The 18,153-nt window shown below is 42.7% G+C and overlaps 2 protein-coding genes across 2 annotated transcripts in view; one reads left to right on the plus strand and one right to left on the minus strand.

Annotated features, from left to right (window-relative positions):
• sfmbt2 (Scm like with four mbt domains 2) overlaps positions 1-5,696 on the minus strand; it is a 28,424-nt gene extending 22,728 nt beyond the window's left edge. The window contains 1 exon segment of the mRNA XM_035148011.2: positions 5,363-5,696. The gene's annotated coding sequence lies outside the window, so the exon portion shown is untranslated.
• Positions 5,697-9,369: 3,673 nt separating this feature from the next.
• On the plus strand, positions 9,370-18,111 carry tmem110l (transmembrane protein 110, like). Its single transcript, XM_035148013.2, has 8 exons — positions 9,370-9,792; positions 12,433-12,481; positions 12,810-12,905; positions 12,985-13,106; positions 13,718-13,830; positions 14,506-14,589; positions 14,672-14,803; positions 16,417-18,111. The coding sequence occupies exons 1-8, from the start codon at positions 9,633-9,635 to the stop codon at positions 16,549-16,551; spliced, it is 891 nt and encodes a 296-aa protein (XP_035003904.1). The 5' UTR covers positions 9,370-9,632; the 3' UTR covers positions 16,552-18,111.
• Positions 18,112-18,153: the final 42 nt, after the last annotated feature.

Below are 18,153 nucleotides of genomic sequence, written 5' to 3' on the forward strand. Positions count from 1 at the left end.
ATCAATCAATCAATCAATCAATCAATCAATCAATCCCTGACAGAGTTGGATCAAACACATCCTGACGTGTCTCCTCCTGTTGCAAGTTGACAGTTCACTCATTGAGAGATAATTACATATCATGGATTTTGCCATAAGAATATAATATATCTTAATAGTTTAAAATCCATCATCTCACCACGTCTTCTCTTTCTTTCCTCCCTGTTTTTTTAAACTGTTTTTATTTCCCAGATCAAAACCCCTGAAAGATGAATATCCAGCTCAGCGATATGTGTAGAGCAGCGTCGTCCTCCACAACAACAGACCTTGTTTGTCGCTCGCCTGGCAGTCGTCCTCGGTCATGCAGTCACATCGCCTGTGACTCACCCCCCCCGACTTCCACCCACTTTCATCAACCTGGCAATTAACACGGAGGCACGCTGCCGTCACGCAGACATTCTCCATCACGCCGAACGCAGCTCCACATCCTGTTTTCACTCCCAACTCTGAAATCAGTGTCCCGGAGAGAAACGGGGAAAATATCCTGGATTTTTTTTAACCAAAAAGTGGGAAAAGAGTAAGAATCTGACAATATTCTCTGGACCGCAGAATAAAAGCCCAGCACATGTGCAGAAACTGCTCCTGCTGCTGTTTGAGCCGAGCGTGTTTACAGAACTGTGAGGCTACAAAGGCTGTGAGTGTCTCCGAGTGTGTGTGTGTGTGTGTGTGTGTGTGTGTGTGTGTGTGTGGCAAACCCCCCACCACACACTCACAAACACACACACAGCCCTGACGTCCCACAGTGGCTCCAGCATACATCCATTGCGTAAACAGCGAGCTGAGCTAATTTGGCTCACATGACGCTGTTTGCTGTGCCCCCGCAGCCCATCACTGCCTCTTGCCTAAACAACGACTATCTTCAGCTGCATTGACACATCACTGTTGTCAACATGGCGTCATCTACAGCTCATTACACCTCACGCAAACACCAGTGGCAGAGAGAACGAGGAAGACTTCACAGCAGCTCTTATCACCGGGATTTCCCCTTAAAATTCCCCATAAGTGAAGAGTAACATTAGTTTTTGTTTCCCGTTGACGCTGACACACGGGTCCAGCCCCCTGGCAAAACGTCAGAGTGAGAAAACAGCTGGGAAATTATCAAAAAAATAAAGTTTATACAGCAATTTGTTCAACTATGCTACAGAACAAAAGCAGTAAAATGACCAGAACAAATATAAAACTGAAAAAAACAGGATAAATATTAAATATCTGGAGAATTTGCCGCGTGCGAGTGATGGCGTTGATGTGTCTAATAAGGGACGGATGCAAAACTTGCAAAAACAATTATCAGGTTGAAGAAGAGGAGCCATACACGAAGAGGACGAAGACGAAGAACTTGGAAAAACTATGACGCCTGAGTCGATGCGTCGTAAACAAAAACACGTGGTTTCCACGGCAGAATTTATACGTCAGGTCCTGAGTCCAGACATTTTCTGGAGTTCATGTCTAAAAACAAAGTCTCCTTCAGCTTCTGTTTCACTTCTACACTCACAAAAATATGATTAAAAGAAAGATGAATAGGGAAAATTATGACTTATGACGTCACTCGTTCATTCAAACCTTATGGACGTCCACAAGATCTTTTATCGTTTAGTTAAACTTAATGAACATGTGCTGACTTTGAGCTCCATCATCAATCATAAACTGGAGTCAACACGTATGAAACGCCCTGAAAACTTGTTTTGAAAGTTTCATTTCAAATCCAGTTCACTGGAAATGTGTCGCTGTCCAAATACTTAGAAACCCACACGGGACGTTTCCACCGAAACTCATCCTGACATATTTATTATCTTTGTAAACTTTTTTTGGGGACGTCATGGAATTTAAAAAGGTCAAATATTTCACTCTTCTTTTTTTTATCGAGTTAATTCAGTTTCCAGAGGTTCTGAAGAATGTTTCTCATTTAAGAGCTGAACCACATGTTCGTGGTTTCCCAGTGTTGGGCCTTTAGACTTCTGATGGTGTGAGGATGAACTGGAAACTGATAAACTCCCAATCCTTCACTAAACACCTGAGTCGTTTGAAAAGGAAAAGGCTGAGTTACTGAATGTGAGGAGGAACACATCTAGAATTCCTCCATTAGGGACGAAGTCATGATTTTCATTATTCGTCTGTCTTTTAATTATGTTTCTGCTGAATCTATTAGTGTAGAAAAACAGTGGATAAACTCAAGGACACATCTTCAAATTCCATGTGAACACAAAGAAGCAGCAGTTTGTCACATTTGAGAATCTGGAAGCAGCAAATATTTGCTTTTTTCCCCTGTTTTCGGACGTGAGGTCCAGATTTTTCATCTTTCTCATGTGTGAAGAAGAAGCAGCAGCAGATTGTTCAGGTCCAGGAAAGATCAGTGTTGTTGTTTACAGCTCATCCACAACGGCATCAGCTCTTTTCACCGAAAAAGCTCTGGAATCTCCTCGTCTTTCTCATCCTGAGATATTTATAACCTCTTTCAGTTTTAGCGTCAACGCGTCCACTCTCTTCAGAATTGACATAATCTCACTGGGACTGGCAGGAAACACCCAGGAGAACGTCGGCAGCAGAGAACATGTTCGTTCTCCCCTCCGGACAAATTCAGGTAGATGTCTGGAGACACGTGAAAGCAGCGATATTGTAATTAATCATACAACGAGAGAATAACAGTAAATCACCCTGTCAACACCTTCTACGCCCTGTGATAGCATGTTGAGTTGTGTTTTCCTTCTTCTCTAGATTTGGAGCCTCACTGGTTAAACGAGTTTCCAAACCCTCGGGGACAGAAAAGCATCCACGGCCTTTTGTTCTGTAAAATGTCTTTTTCATTATTTAAACAAGCCAACTTTTTCCTCTCTCTCTTTCTCTAAATTGGACCTCAGCGTTTGTTCCTGATGAGGCTCTACTGGCCCCGCAGCGTCCCGCAGGAAACCAGTCCAGATTGGGCACCGGGGGATTAAACTGGTCTGGATGAATTAATCTCAGACGCAGGACCCCAGATTGAGAGGGGGGGGCTTTTTTCCTTCTCTTTCTGTTTTTTTTATTTATTAGCTCCTGATGGGGCGTTGGGCATCCACGTGTTGTCCTCCTGCCTTTCCCTAAATCCATCCTCGCCAAAGATTTAATGGGGGATTTAGGAGATTAACTACCACTGCATGGGCTTGGGTTTTATTGCATTACTCCCTATTAGGTTCTCCTCTTTTAGAGCCATCCCAGAGTTGTTTCCTCCTGGCAACGGGAAGAACTGATAAAACAACATTGTCCTCTGTTTCTTCCTCTTGATTCCTGCAGTTGTTAGCGTAGACGTGCGCACAATGCGGCCTGTGTGCTCTACGGCCAATTAGGACAATCTGCGATGCTCACTGAGATCAGATAAACAGAAAACTGCCCCTGGTGGACCACGGACAAACAGAGGAGGAGAAAACTGAGCAGCGGCAGCAGCCAATGGAGGAGAGGAAACTCCCTCTATTTCAACATCAGTGACTGGAAACGCCTCCCAACAGCGCACACACATAAACAAGCACTACACACACACACACACACACACCCTGAAGACTTTCTGTCTTTGAAAATGTGACATTTGCCTACGTCCTCCCTTATTTAAATAGAGAGCGGGAGTTAGATTGACAACAGGAGAGAGAGAGAAAGGAAAAGAGGAGTCGGAGAGATCAACATTTCCTTCCCTCTGTTTATCCATCCTCCTCTCCATGGAGAGAGGGAGAAGGAAAGAAAGAGACATGTTTCATTCTCTGTTTATCTGTCCTTCTTAGAAAGATAGAAATATCAACATTTTCTGTAAATTCCCTTCTTCCTTCTGTTATCTTTCTGTCTAGCTCATCACTTCCTTCTTTCTCTTCATCTTTCCTCTTTTAGAAATAAGACAGTTCCCTTCTTTCTGTCTTTCTGTCTCTCCTCCTCCCTTTAATCCAGACAGATTTAAAGACCCGATCATGTCCATCAATAATCACTCACATTGATCCTCTCTCCATCAAACACATTTTGAATTTCATATTCAGTTTCTCTCTTTCTTTCTGTCACGTTTCTTTCTTTATCTCCACGCTCTCTCTCTCTCTCCCTCCCTCTCCTCTCATCCTCCACTCTCAGCTCCATGATAAAAACCCAGCAGATATCTGCGGAGCCACGAGAAGCCTGATTTATTCATGCTGCACATGAACGTCTCTCAGCGTCTCCACAACATTACGCACGGCTCTTTATTGTTTCTGCTCGTTATGGTGACGAAGGGGAACGTGGAGGAGGAATCATGGGAAATAAAGCGACACCTCAATTCAACAATGTGACAAATGAACAGACACGTGCGGTAATTATTAAATTATTTAAAAAAATAATATGAATGACTGCGCAATTAGTGTGAGAGTGAAGGCGAAAAGTGGAATAAACTCGTCCTGCTGTTCGCGTTGTTTGGCTGAATTTGAACCGGAGTGTGATCGTGACGCAGAGACGAGCTGCAGCTTTTTGTGTGTGTGAGTGTCAGTGGATAAAAGTGAAAGAGGAAGCACATGAGGAAGATGAGGCGTTCAGGGTGTAGCCAGCTCGCTCCGCTCGCGTAGACTTTGCACACTGAAAAGTGCAGCGGAAAAAAACTCCGGCGGACGCGCAGGACGCACACTTTGGATTTAATTCACTAACCCCCGTGTGTGTCCACGGAAAGAAACCGAACCGGGCGCGTTATCTGCCGCGGTTCTCTTTTTTCCTCGTTCAGAGATTTGGAAGGCGCAGTTTGTTCCTTCCCGCACCGCGAGCACCGTGAACCCGCCATGTTGAAAGTGCTTTGACATTTGGGCACAGTCCGGTGTTTTCCACGGGATTTTTACGCACGGGGGGGGGAGAAAAAAAAATACCCCGCATGACTGTTGTGTAGAATAAATACGTGGGTTGATGCGTTAAATCTTACGTTAACGTTTTTGGAACTTGAATCAATTTGGGGTTTTTTTTTTTTTAAACGCAGAAATAAAACAGTTAAAATATTAAAAGAGGACTCTCGAGGTGTTTATTATTTTGGTTTTTTTTTATGACGCAGGAAATTAAAATGTGCGTAATTTGCCTGTCAGTTAATAACGTAATAAACGGAATTACCGGGAGCTGCTGCCACGAGACACCGAGCTCCTCGTTTAATTCCAGCGCGTGAGGCACTTTGGAACAAGTTGCTCTCGCGCGGACGAACGCTGGTTTCTACAGAAACCGCCTCGTGAGCACTTCAGGCTCTTTTAAAGCGGAGGAGGAGGAGGAGGAAAAATAACTCCGGCTTTATTTCGTCGACTAAATAACAAAAGCGAAGCAGCCGCAGTGGAAGCGACGCTCGCGGCTCCGCTCGAGCCCTCACCTGTCTTACCTGTCCGAGTTTCCCGTCGTCTCCCCGTCTCCAGACCTCCTCTGCCTTTTTTTTCTCCACCTTCCTCTCCTCTTCTGGTTCGCGTGAGCTCGAGCCGAGCGACGTCTTTCAGCTGCTGCTGCTGCCCCCGTTCCAATATGGCATCTCCCGTCTGCGCATGTCCAAAACACATGTACAGATATTTCTCAAGCCAACTCCTCCGCTGACCTTTCGAGCGCAGCAGCAGCAGAAATAAAAACCAAAAGAGAAGAAACGTCCTGAGTCGGTGAGGAGGAAGGAACTCGTCCCGTCCTCGGGGAGTCAAACATTACGCAGCGGAACGATATGAGAGTTACGCAACAGAAGCGTTAGTTGTTGTTTTTTTTTTTGTATTCGCATTGAGGCTTATTCTGATGTAATAGTATTAACCTACAAGTATCTGCCTCCGTGTTCATCCCGTCACATGAATCCACATGGAATCAGTGTGTTATTCCAGGATTTACTGCCTGTTATCACACGAAGATCATATCTACTGACCGATTCAGTTTTATTGGATACGATAATAAAACTATATCTACACACGTGGTTCATCTTTAAAGCTCTTTATGTGTATGAATAATCCTGATAATATTAATTTATGTTTTCTTAGTTGCTTTTTTTTTAACCAATCCCCCTCAGATCCATTTTCTTATTTCTTTTATTTTCTGTTTTTAAACCAATTTCCTCCATATTTCATATTTCTTGTTATTTATATATATATAAAAATAATCCAGGACCATCTCTCTTATCAAAGTCAACACTATCCTCTAGTGGTCGGAGCGCATTTCACCACCTCTGATAACCCCCCCTTCAAACTCTGTGTGTAACACCTCCACACTCACAGTAAGTTACGTGGAACTTAAACTCAACTGTCAGGGAGGAAAATGGAGAATAAGAAACCACATGAGTCCATATGATCAAAGTTCCTACATTAAGTTTCAGTTCCTTTCGACGCACAGAAAGTTACATCAATTCCAATTCAACTTGCATAGCGCCAAATCAGAATAGATGATGTATAGCAGTATTAATAGTTGTAGTAATAATAATTAGTTGAGTATATAATTAAGTTATTAATACTTGCAGCATCAGTTAGTAGTAGAAAGTAATGATGGTATTTCATGTTTAATGTGTATTGGGGACAGTGTGTGTGTGTAAAATATTTGCTCAAGGGTAAAAAATCAAACTACTTTATATGCTTTTTATTTCTGAAAATCTCATCACATCCCCCAAAAGTTCCCAAAAGAAAATTAAAGCATGAAGCCACTTTTTAGGAGAGACAGATGGATGAGCAGGTGAATAAATGAACAAACTCAAAAAAAGACTCACACGAGGAACCAGCTGTGAGATATAACGTTTATATAACGTTTAAACTCTGCACTGGTTTTTTGAAAGGTGAGATAATTAAACAGCGAAGAGACAATAGAAATATATTTTTCATGATTTTCTCTCCAAAATGTTGCTTTAAATGTGAAATTTTGAATTATTCCACCTCTTCAATCCTCCAGAGTTTCCCCCAAATTAAGCAAAATCCTCCTCCAGCTCTTGAGGAATCATAAATAAACATTTGCTCATTTTTAAGGAGCCACAACTCAAAAACCTTCAGAGGGACGTGTGCTTCAAGATAAGGCTCTTATATCAAATAGTGACCTGCAGGAGGAAAAGGTTTTATTTTGAAGTCCTGTGTAATAAGGGACCTGAAGGATAATAATCATAAAGACATGAGGAGCAGCATCAGGTCGCCCGTGCCTCTGGAGGAACAGATGGTTGGAGCGTGCGCAGCGTTAATCTGCACAGAAGAGGCTTTTCCAGGCGCGCGGTAGGGGGGGGGAGGATTACGCCTCCCTTTTTCACGCGCGTGCGCACACACACACACGTGCCTGCAGCTTCTGCACGCGGCAGTTTGTTTGTTTGTTTGTTAGTTTGTTTGTTTGTATCTGAAGAATCAGAAGTTCTTGGAGCTCCAACGAAACTTTTGCGTAAAAGTCTCCAAACTGCAGAGTTCACTGATGGTGAAGGTTCACAGCAGTTACACTTAATATTAATATTAAGAATCATATTCATATTATTATTAGGCTATTTCCTAATTGAATCCAAACTCCCATAATTCCAATGAAGGTATTTGTCTGGTGCCACAAAGGTCACAATTATCTCACTTTAAGGTAGAGAACCTACAAAATGGATGGATGGATGGAGAGATAGATAGACAGATAGATAGATAGATAGATAGATAGATAGATAGATAGATAGATAGATAGATAGATAGATAGATAGATAGATAGATAGATAGATAGATAGATAGATAGATAGATAGATAAGGATAGATAGATGATAGAAATGATAGATAGATGATAGAATAGATAAAAGGATAGATAGATAGATAGATAGATAGATAGATAGATAGATAGATAGATAGATAGATAGATAGAAGGATATATAAAAGGATAGATAGATAGATAGAAGGATAAAGGATAGAAGGATAGATAGAAGGATAGATAGATAGATAAAAGGATAGATAGATAGATAGAAGGATAGATAGATAGATAAAAGGATAGATAAAAGGATAGATAGATAGATAGATAGATAGAGGATAGATAGATAGATAAAAGGATAGATAGATAGATAGATAGATAGATAAAAGGATAGATAGATAGCTAGAAGGATAGATAGAAGGATAGATAGATAGATACAAGGATAGATAGATAGATAGAAGGATAGATAGATAAAAAGGATAGATATATAGATAAAAGGATAGATAGATAGATAGATAGAAGGATAGATAGATAAAAGGATAGATAGATAGATAGACGGATGTATAGACAGATGGATAGATAGATATTCCTTTAAAAAGCACCATATATAGTTAAAAAAACATGTTTTTAACTCTATAAAATCAAGCGTGAATCGGAATATAATTAGAATTTAAAATGATGTGTTTAAATGTTGTGTCTCAACTTCCCTCCATTGTTGTGTGTGTGTGTCTCTGCAGGAACAAACTCAGTGATATCAGCTGAACGTGCTCCTGCGCACAGACGCCTTCTTTAATCGGATTAATTAGCAATTAGTGTTAATTAGAGACATGTCAGAGGCAACAGCTGCACAGAAATGCTGTTTTTTAAATAATAGTCCATATGTTTTGTAGCTTCCTTTATTTTCAGTTATATCTTTATTAAATCATATTGTTCTGTCCACTCTTAATATCCAACAGCTTCATCCTCCATCTTGGCTCTGCTCCAGCTTCATCCTCCTCTGAAGTGATTAATAATAATTACAGCATCTCTGAGTCTGAGTCTTTGCGTCTCTGTGTTTTCGACCTTGAGTCTAAGAGTCTCGCTCCTCACATCTTCACGTGCGGCTGAGATCTCGCCTCGGGTGCCCTCGTGCGCGCTGCGGGACGCACGACCTGGTGCCATTGACCCAAACACAAAGGATCTGAGGCGGTGACGCGCACATTCAAGGAATTCTGCAGAGCAGCGCAGGCGTGAAGCGAGAGGAGAGCTAACAGGAAGTCAGAGAACTGCTCCTACAAAATAAAACCAGGGGGAAATTAGTTTAAAGGGATAGTTCACCCCAAAAATAAAAACTCACTCTTATTTGACCCATATTTCTGTCAAGTCCAACTCGGTGAGTCAGAGGATCTGAGAGAAGCTGGAAAATTTTAAAGTAAATAAAATAAAACCTTCCTCTTCCTCTATCTCAACGTTTATGTCACTCTATTTCATTATTTATATTCTTATTTTATTCTTAATTTCTTGATTTTGATTTAGTTTTCATTCCACACTCTTTTACCACTCTTACCATTATTTTAGCTTTTATTGTTAAATTATATTAATATATGATTGTTTTATTTTATATATTTTATGTATCTATCTATTTATTCATGTATACATCCATTTTGCTGAGAGCATTGCTTTTAATTTTGTTTCTTTTCTTTGCTCTTGTTTTATGTCTTATTATCACGTGTCACATGAGAGCTTCTATTTAAGCCTCTTATTGTGAAGGGCCCGGACCAGAAGCGCTTTGATCTCCGTGTCTCTTTGTTGTTTTCGTGTTGAACATGAATGTGACTGTGATCCTCGATGCAGCGGTTTGCTTCGGTCTCGTGAGGAGATTCAACATCTGGAGACACTGAGGAGACAAAACAACTTTAAGTTAAAGATCCTTTGTGGGGTCGGTTTGTTTTCTCCACCAGCCCCAGGAACACTCGGCCCACCCGGGGGAGGAGACGGTGCCGTTCCACCGTGTCAACGTGGACATGTTCGATTCCGGCGTCGTCGAGCGGTTCCAGGACGTGTCCAACATGTCGGACATCAACAAGGCGAATCCTCACGGCTGCGACAACGGGGCCCTGACGGACCGGTTCGGGGTTTTGATCCAGGCGCTGCTGGCCGCGGTCGCCTTCAGCACGTTGATGCGTAAGTCCCTGACGCACCTTCATCATCATCATCACCTCCTCATCCTCCTCCTCATCCTCCTCCTCACAACAGCTGATCGTGCACAAACGCACATATTAAAGGTCGCGAGTCCACGTGGAGTTTTGTTGACGTTTGAGCCCCATTACCTGGCAAACCAAACCCCCCTTGATAAATAAGCTAATTTAACATTCGCTTGCTTCTCGGCGTGAATCTACATAAAAATCCGACGTATTTTAAAACATCATCTAATCAATAAGCACCTGTTTGTAATTTCGGCTGATTTCAGGTGATGTGAACTTAACGCATTCTAAGGAAATTGCAGCTTCCGCGTTCACACAATAGACAACAGCGATGTGCGTGTACCATTACTTCTGGTGCGTATTTAGATAAAATGACGTTCTGCACGTGACTCATATGAATTCCCCGGTGACACTCATATTAAGCAAATGATTGATGTTTACTCTACCAAACGGGAAGTGGGGCCGATTAGCAAGGCAGCAACACTAATTGAGATGGTTTTTAATGGGAGTTTGGTCAGAGTCTGCAGACTGGCAGGTTCTGCATCCTGTGCTTCCTTTCAGCTTCATGATAAAATCTACACATGTTTATTCAGGGGTTTTAAATTTTAATGAGCATCAAACTCAACATTGTCTCCTGCTGCTCGGGGTCACAACACATTTGAAGAAACATGAGCCTCAGAGGATTTAATTAGGATTTTAATGACTTCTTGTAACCAGGAGTCTGATTCACTTTAATCTAGATGTAATTTAGGATATTTTGCACATTAGTTTCTGCCTCTGCAGTGAAACTAGCAGCTCCCTGTGCTGCAGACTGAACAATGAGCATTTACTGCAGAATAATCTTGTGACTGTGTAGCAGCTGACTCGGTGAGCGTTTAATACTCGTGCAACATCGGCACTATGCAGCTGCCAGTTGTCTTAAATTTAAAATATGTCACGAATGAGCCAAAACTCAACCAAGACTGAATTATATTTGCTTTATTTTTCATTTTTTATCTGAATTGAAAACCTGTGAATGTGCTTATTTTGTCAGTTTTCCTTTTGTTTATGGGGTAAATTCTTGATCCCTGATTAACCTCAATGCCTCATGGAAACAGGAGTGTTGCCACAGGCAAAAAGGACCTAGGACCCCCAAAGAATCGCACAAACAACGTGATTCCAATCTTTTTCTAAACAAAACACAGATTGTGCATACACATCGTAATATTAAAGAAGTAAAGTTAAAGTGAAAACCTCCCCCGCCGTCCCAGAAACATCACACAAGCCGTTTTCAGACATGAACCCTGGACAATATCCAGAGTTGGTCTTTCAGGAGATTCTCCAGTAAGACGTGTTCGCAACAACACGAGCGTTCAGGTGAAGGGGGGGGCAGCAGGCGGCAGGATGTAAAGTATGAAATCACCAAAAGCTCCTGAATCTCATCGTCTTTCCACATCTTTGCTGTCGTCTTCTTTGTGTGTGTGTGGCTCCTCTTTTTCATTTTGTTCAGTTCTTTCCAGTTTAGATGGATACTTTCAGGAGATTATAGTTCAACGCGTGTCTGAAAACAGTTTAATTAGACGTCTTCAACCAAAAACCTCTAGAATCACGAAGCGTTTGGCAGAAAGTCGGTGTCACGAGGCCTCGTTAGGACGCGTCTGACTGTGATGTCACTGCAGTCTCCTGTACGTTGTTGATCATAGAATTTAAGGAGGTTCTTGCTTTGAACTAATAAAATCGCGTATAATAAAATAACGTAAATGCGAGTGCATCCAGTTGAGACTTCTCCAGCGTGTTGTATGATCTAATAATCGCTGAGTAGTGTTTCAAAGGTCAGAGCAGCTAATCAAGCAGCTGAACCCTCGGAGCGGGGGAGCGATGCAGAACTGGGCCAGGCCTCGAGGCGGGGGGATCGATGAGCTCTAACCTCCGCTCACTTACTGATTAGTAGAGAAATCGATACCACACACACAGCCCACCACACCCCCCCACCCCTGCTTTACATATGCAAGTGTTGTTCTCGGTCAACACACAAGCATCTGTTAGTATTTACACGCTTTATTTAAGTGCAGCAGTCGCAGTCCTTCAGCTATGACCACGGGCGGCGGTAAACGCCACGTCACAGCCGGAGCCGGCACCAGGCGTCCGTCTGCTGAGGGCGCTCGTCCTCAAGGCCGCGTCGTTCTTCCAACAATCCAGATAAAGGCTGAACATCCAGTGTGGCTGCTGCCGTCTGTCGACCTTCAGACTTTCACACTTTCATTTTGTCCTCCGTGCAATTTCCTTCCAATCAGAGTTTGAAAAGAGGGAAACATTTAATAAAATATAAGTAGACAATCAATTCAATCTAGAAAAGAGTTGCACGTGTAAAGCACGACTGCAGGACACGTCTCCATCCTGTTCTCACGTGCAAGGTCACATTCTCCGGCCCTGAGAGATAGAGGAACAGTGTTCGTCTGTTCACCGTGGGCCTGGGGGGGTCATGGTAACAAGGATGATACGTGATGGTGTGTGTTTTTAATCTGTCTTCGTTCCCCCTCTGCTGAGAGACTCGCTGCAGAGAAACTGTTGTTGTTCTGCAGGATGAATGTCTGATGGCAACGTTAACGATTAATCGATCGTCTTTCCCGTTTGTTTGCAGTGAAGAGGTTCCGCGAGCCTGTTGGGATCAGACGACCGTGGAGGATCTGGTCAGAGACGTTTCCTTCTTTTCTTTACTCTTCTTCTGTTTTTAACTGATCCCGTCCTACGTGTCAGGAAGAGTTAGAGAACAGCTGTCAGGGGAGGCAGAGGCCAGAGAATGACTATGAGGCATCACACAAACAACCACAAAGACAGAAAACTGCCCAACAACCACAGAAAATGACAAGGAAAACACACAAAATTACTATGATGAGACTCAAAACAACCTCAAAGACACAAAATGAACAGAATAGAAACAGGGTCCTTGTTTTATTGTTATATTCAAGCCTAACCCTGAAATCAACATTCAACATGTTTCCCTTGAATCTTCTTCAGGTTTTACGACACGTCCAAACAGGCCATCGGCGCCCTCTTCATCCACTTTGCCAACGTCTTCCTCTCCACGCTCACCGAAGAGGACCCCTGCTCGCTGTGAGTCTCACTCAGTGATCAGATGAGGTGAGAGGATCAGGGACGTCCCAACAATCGTTTATCTGTTTTTTAAACGCAGGTATCTGATGAACTTCCTGCTCGACGCCACGCTGGGGATGCTGGTCATCTGGCTCGCCATCAAGTTGGTGTCCAAGCTGGTGGAGTACAAGCAGTGGACGCTGCTGATGTTCGGGGAGTACGGTCAGTGACTTCTTCTTCTCAACTCAAACACTGACACAGCTTTTGAGATTCAGACGGAAGAAGCAGCAGCTTCCACCAGGGGGCGGTGTAGTGCAGCTGGAGGCAGACGGGGAGGAACCAGCTGCAGAAAACATTCCCAGCGGCTTCAGAGACGGATCAACTCCAGACTGATCATTACGCTCTCTCACTCTACTGGCTTTTCTTTTAACATCCTCCCTAAATCCACCAAGTTTAGATCAGATCTTCTGACCCTGACTCAGATACACAGGTCACAGAAAGACTTTGGTGTATTCATTAAATTCCATATAGGATGAGCTGATTCAGGTGTGAACAGTAGATAATGGTTCTCCCACTCTCTACTTGTGTGTCCCACTCCCTCGTCTTCCTGTCTAATGACAGACTTGTCCTCCTTTGTGTCTGCTGAGCTGAGACACCTGCACAACACACCTCTGACTTAGTGGATAGCAGGAAACACTGTTTACATTAGAGCCGGATACATTTTGACACCCTGATACTGATATCAGGGAGTTGAAACAATGTCTGACTCCTAAGATGTCGTTATCAAACCCCCCTAAATCGTGGTGTTTCCCTCCTCCTCCTCCCTCCTGCAGGCGACCCCCCTCAGGCGGCGGCGTGGCTCGGTCAGTGTGGCGTCTACCTGCTCATCATGGTGCTGGAGAAAGGTGCGACCAGCCTGGTGCTGCTCGTCCCCGGATGGTCCAAGGTGAGGATGCTTGCTCTGATGTTAGTGCTGCTTTCAGGGCCGATGGGGAAAATATCATCCTGCGACGTTATCACAGAGAGGATCTGATTGGCCTGTGAGGGTTTTTTTCTTATATTCGTGGTCTTATTATCTTATTATCCAGAATAAACAAGCGGGAGATGATTCATGACTTTTCTTCTGCTTCTAATGGAAACACTGACGCTGTGTTCATGCATCTGAAGAAGTTTGTTGGTTTGACATCAGGGTTCATATTTGTTTATTGGAATCAGCCCTCGTCAAAGCGACAGTTCCCAAGGAATCATAGCACAGTTTATTCTGTTAGTTCCCGGTAGGAAACGGTTTTGTTTAGTGAAGCTCTCCGTGTTGTTTTGGAGACTTTTCCTCTGTTTAGATATCAAATCCACTGTCTTTGATCAAAAGTAAACTGTGATTTATAAATGGCAGGATTATGAAGATGCTGGACATGTTTATTTAAATTTTATAATAGAAATGATGTAGGAAAGAGAACTTATTCACAATATTTCTAAAACTCACAGTTGAAATTCAAATAAGCACATTTAACAGTTATTTCACTGAAATCTTGACCATAACCTTTTTTATTGAAGCCTAGAATTAGAATTTAACTAGAAATTAAAATTTAAAAGTATATTAAAGGTTTCTCTTCTTCTTCTCCAGCTGCAGGAGGTGTTGCTGGGCTACATCGCTAACCCTCAGCTGGAGCTGGTGCTGGTCATGCTCATCGTGCCCTTCATCGTCAACGTGAGTTTCACTGTTATTATCTTTAGTTTATTTAAAAAAGGTGCAGTGTAAGTAACCCCGGTCTCTCTGGCTCCCCCTGCAGTCCATCATGTTCTGGGTGGTGGACAGCCTGATGATGAGGAAGTACAAGACGATGAAGGGCCTGGACGACTCCTGCGACAGCTCGGGGAAGAAGTCCGACTCGTCGCCCTGTGTGGACGGCGAGGAGTCTCGGGTGAGCGTCCAGTCACTGCTGGTTTTGGTTTTTCATCACCGGGGGAATCGAAGCAGCTGCTTTTAGGTTCCCAGCAGATTTCCATGTTTTGATTCTTTGGTCCAATAACGTTTTAATAGTGTTCCCACTGAATGTCCCCGGTGGTTCACTCAATCAGGAGGGGGATGGTTGAAAGTTTTTTCCGTCTTTGATGATGGGAAGGAAACCGTTTTAATGTGTGTGTGAAAATATGAAAATGGTCGTTGATGTGACCACACAGTCACGCTGGGTGTCGACTGCACCTGTTGTTTTGGGGGATGAAGACAGCCACACACACACAACCACACAGGCAGAACAGCTTTTCTCTCTCGACACTTGTTTGGATGAGAAACAAACGCAGATGAATTCACTCCAAGAAACACTGAGTCAGACTCTCGTCTCTGTCTCGCCTCGTTTCTGTGGAGTTGAGAGAATGTGTTTTTAATTCCTTTGAAATCTATTTAATTCTTTGTTGGCATCTTGAATACATTCTTATAAAGTATTTCCCCTTATAAAAGGACATGTAGTCAAACTTTGTATTTGAATATTTCAACTTTTTTTTCTCAACCCTAATACTCCGTCGTACTTTATCACATGTCCACCACTTCAAAAATATTTGTAGTGGTTTGTTTTCTGTGTCAAGCTTTAAAAGCATCTATATACTTTTCTGAAAAATCACCTGGAGTAACTTGGATAATATTGATATCATTTATCAGTGCTTTAACAATAGAATCATTATTATATATAAATATATATTCTATGACTCATCTCCTCTGTGTCGGGGGTTGAAACAGAAACATGGGCAAAGAAATTCTAAACTGAATCTGTAATTAGGGAGCGTGACCCTCGTGCTGCGTGGGATGAGAGAGTTTATCCCTCGCTCCTCGTCGCTGGTCGTCTGCCAGGCCGCCATAAATCAAGCCTTCTCTCCGGGAATAAGAGTGACATTTAGGAGTCGTTGATGCTATGGAAAGCAGTAGTGGAGTGGAGGAGGACGCCGGACAGAGGGGCTTTGACTTGGATGAGGTCTCAGAGGGGAGGGGAGGGGGGGGTTGAAGCTACGGCCACAATGCTGTTGTTGATCATCTGAGGCTCTTGAGCTCCAGAGGTCTGATATCAAGCAATGATTAGAAATAGTTTCCCAGAGACAGAAGCACTGACTCTGCTCTGCTCTTTATAGGATCTGTCTTTACATCCTCTTCCCCTCACGTCGTCCTCTCATATAAAGCAGCATATGGACGTTTATCAGGCCCTAAACATCGTGTGGAATTTGTCTCCTTTGGGATTTGAACCCCTGCTGCTGCTGCTGGAGAGTCTACAAGGGACTTTATTCCACTTTAGGATGGAAATGCAGAACCCAGATATTTCCCAGGAATTAGCTTTTCTTACAAACATATGTAGAACAAGAAGAAGCAAAGATAAAGCAAGTGCTGCAAGTGCAAGGATATTTATAAAGGGTTAAAGAGCTGTAAGTGAAAAACTGAACTTTCAGGAGTGCACTGAACTCTTTCCAGAACTTTTCCTGGTTAAATATCTGATCTTGTGCTTTTTAATATGTGAAAGACAAACATATTTAACACGACCTCCTCTCTCAGGTGCTGCTGACCGCCGAGACGGACACGGATGAGGCGTCGTCGTCGTCGGAGGAGGAGGAGCCTGGCGACGAGGGACCAGTCCCCAGTGTGCTTTATTCAGGGGGACCAATAAGACCCAGCTGGGTGTTGGTGTAAAACCAGGTGACGTCCGACTCATCCCTCCACTGTCCACTCACACTTAGGAGCCCAAATACGGACAAGACCAAAAAAGCCTTGCATCCTTGTGTCCTCAGATTTAAAGGTCTAAATATCAGCAATTGAAGGTCATATAACCTGCGAATGTGAACACTGCAGCTGCCTTCTTCCTCCGCCCTGAAGGTGTGAATCGTCGCAGGTGGAGCCCGACTCTGCAGATGCATGAAAATCAAACTGCATTCTGGGATTTAAAAAAAAAATCTCTTTAATCCTCTCACCGTGCTGCCTCCGACTCTGCTGCGGCGCGGCATCAGAGCGTGACCACATCCGAACGCGTGAGGAGAGATTATCCAGCAGCGCGGCCGCCGCAGGGCAAAGCAAACGGAAAAGGAAGTGAAGTTAATCCGTCCTTCTTTTCCACATCGGGGACTTTTTTCAGTGAATTATCTTTACATATATATCAGAAAGTGCTTTAAAGCTTTACTCAATCAAATATAACCACTTCAAATCTGCCTTTTTTTTTAACGAAGGTGTAATTATAGTCATTCCTCGTGTTTTTTAAAAACCATGCACGGACCAAACATGTTGACGTCCAACGGTTTTACTGCTTTGCTGCTTTTAAAGAGACGAGATGTGGGAAACACACAGCAGACAAGTTAGTTTGAGTCCGTGTGACGATTAATTAATGACAAAATATACATGAATCAAAAAAGGAAATCATTTATGAGAAAATATGAGATTAGCAAAGATTTTGAGAAATATTTTACTTATGTTAAGTCTAGAATTGAGAGACAAATCAGTATTTAAACAATTTTGATTTTAAATGAGAGAATCAAAACAGCTCTTGTGTCAGTCTGTTAAATACGTAGCGGGTTAGCTTAGCATCAAGACTGTAAATTGGTGTGGCTCCGTCCATACGCCAGTTATCGCACAGATGTGAGTAAAATGGTGTTAATCTCCTCAAAAATACATATTTTCCAAAATGGGGAAACTATTCCTCTAAAGACATTTTCTTTATTTTGTCAATATTAAAACACAAAAGTTTTTCTAAAGTAAAAGAACTGGCCCTACGATTGGTTCTACTCCCTCGTGGTCGTTCTCTCTGTGGGAGGATGCAGCAGCTGTTTGCAACTCGTGGCACATGTCTTTATTTATTCTGTTTATATTTTATATAAGTATTTGACTTTATATATATATATTGTGTTCTGACCTGTGGTGACAACAGTGGAATAGAAGTTTTTTTTTTAAGTCTGTGATGTAAACGGGAGAAATTTCCGAGTCGTCGCCAAACTACAGTTTTAACTTCCGAATGAATGGAAGTAGGTGACTTTTGTATATTAATCATCAAACGTGTCAGTTTACTTGTTTACATTTATAGCTTTGACATATTCCGTCTGTCATGATTTATTTTGTATTCCAACGTAGCTTTTGTGTAATTTTTTTTTAAATAAATGAAATGACGAACACAGCACGTCCCTTAAAGTGTCGTCATTGGGTCGAACCACGGTGCTTCTGTATGTCTTAAATCTGTACGATGAATAAAGATGGCTGACACACGAACCCGGGGTCTGGTGTTGAATTCCTGCGGCGGCCAGGGGGGGC

The sequence above is a fragment of the Hippoglossus stenolepis genome, chromosome 22, assembly GCF_022539355.2.
Source record: "Hippoglossus stenolepis isolate QCI-W04-F060 chromosome 22, HSTE1.2, whole genome shotgun sequence".
In the NCBI taxonomy this organism is placed as follows: Eukaryota; Metazoa; Chordata; class Actinopteri; order Pleuronectiformes; family Pleuronectidae; genus Hippoglossus; species Hippoglossus stenolepis.

Excerpts from the sequence above, each read along its gene's own strand:
- tmem110l (XM_035148013.2), top strand. The coding sequence starts at position 9,633 with ATGTTCGATTCCGGCGTCGTCGAGCGGTTCCAGGACGTGTCCAACATG. Across the intron at positions 12,906-12,984 it reads GAAGAGGACCCCTGCTCGCT|GTATCTGATGAACTTCCTGC; the intron begins GTGAGTCTCACT and ends TTTTAAACGCAG. Across the intron at positions 14,590-14,671 it reads TCGTGCCCTTCATCGTCAAC|TCCATCATGTTCTGGGTGGT; the intron begins GTGAGTTTCACT and ends CTCCCCCTGCAG.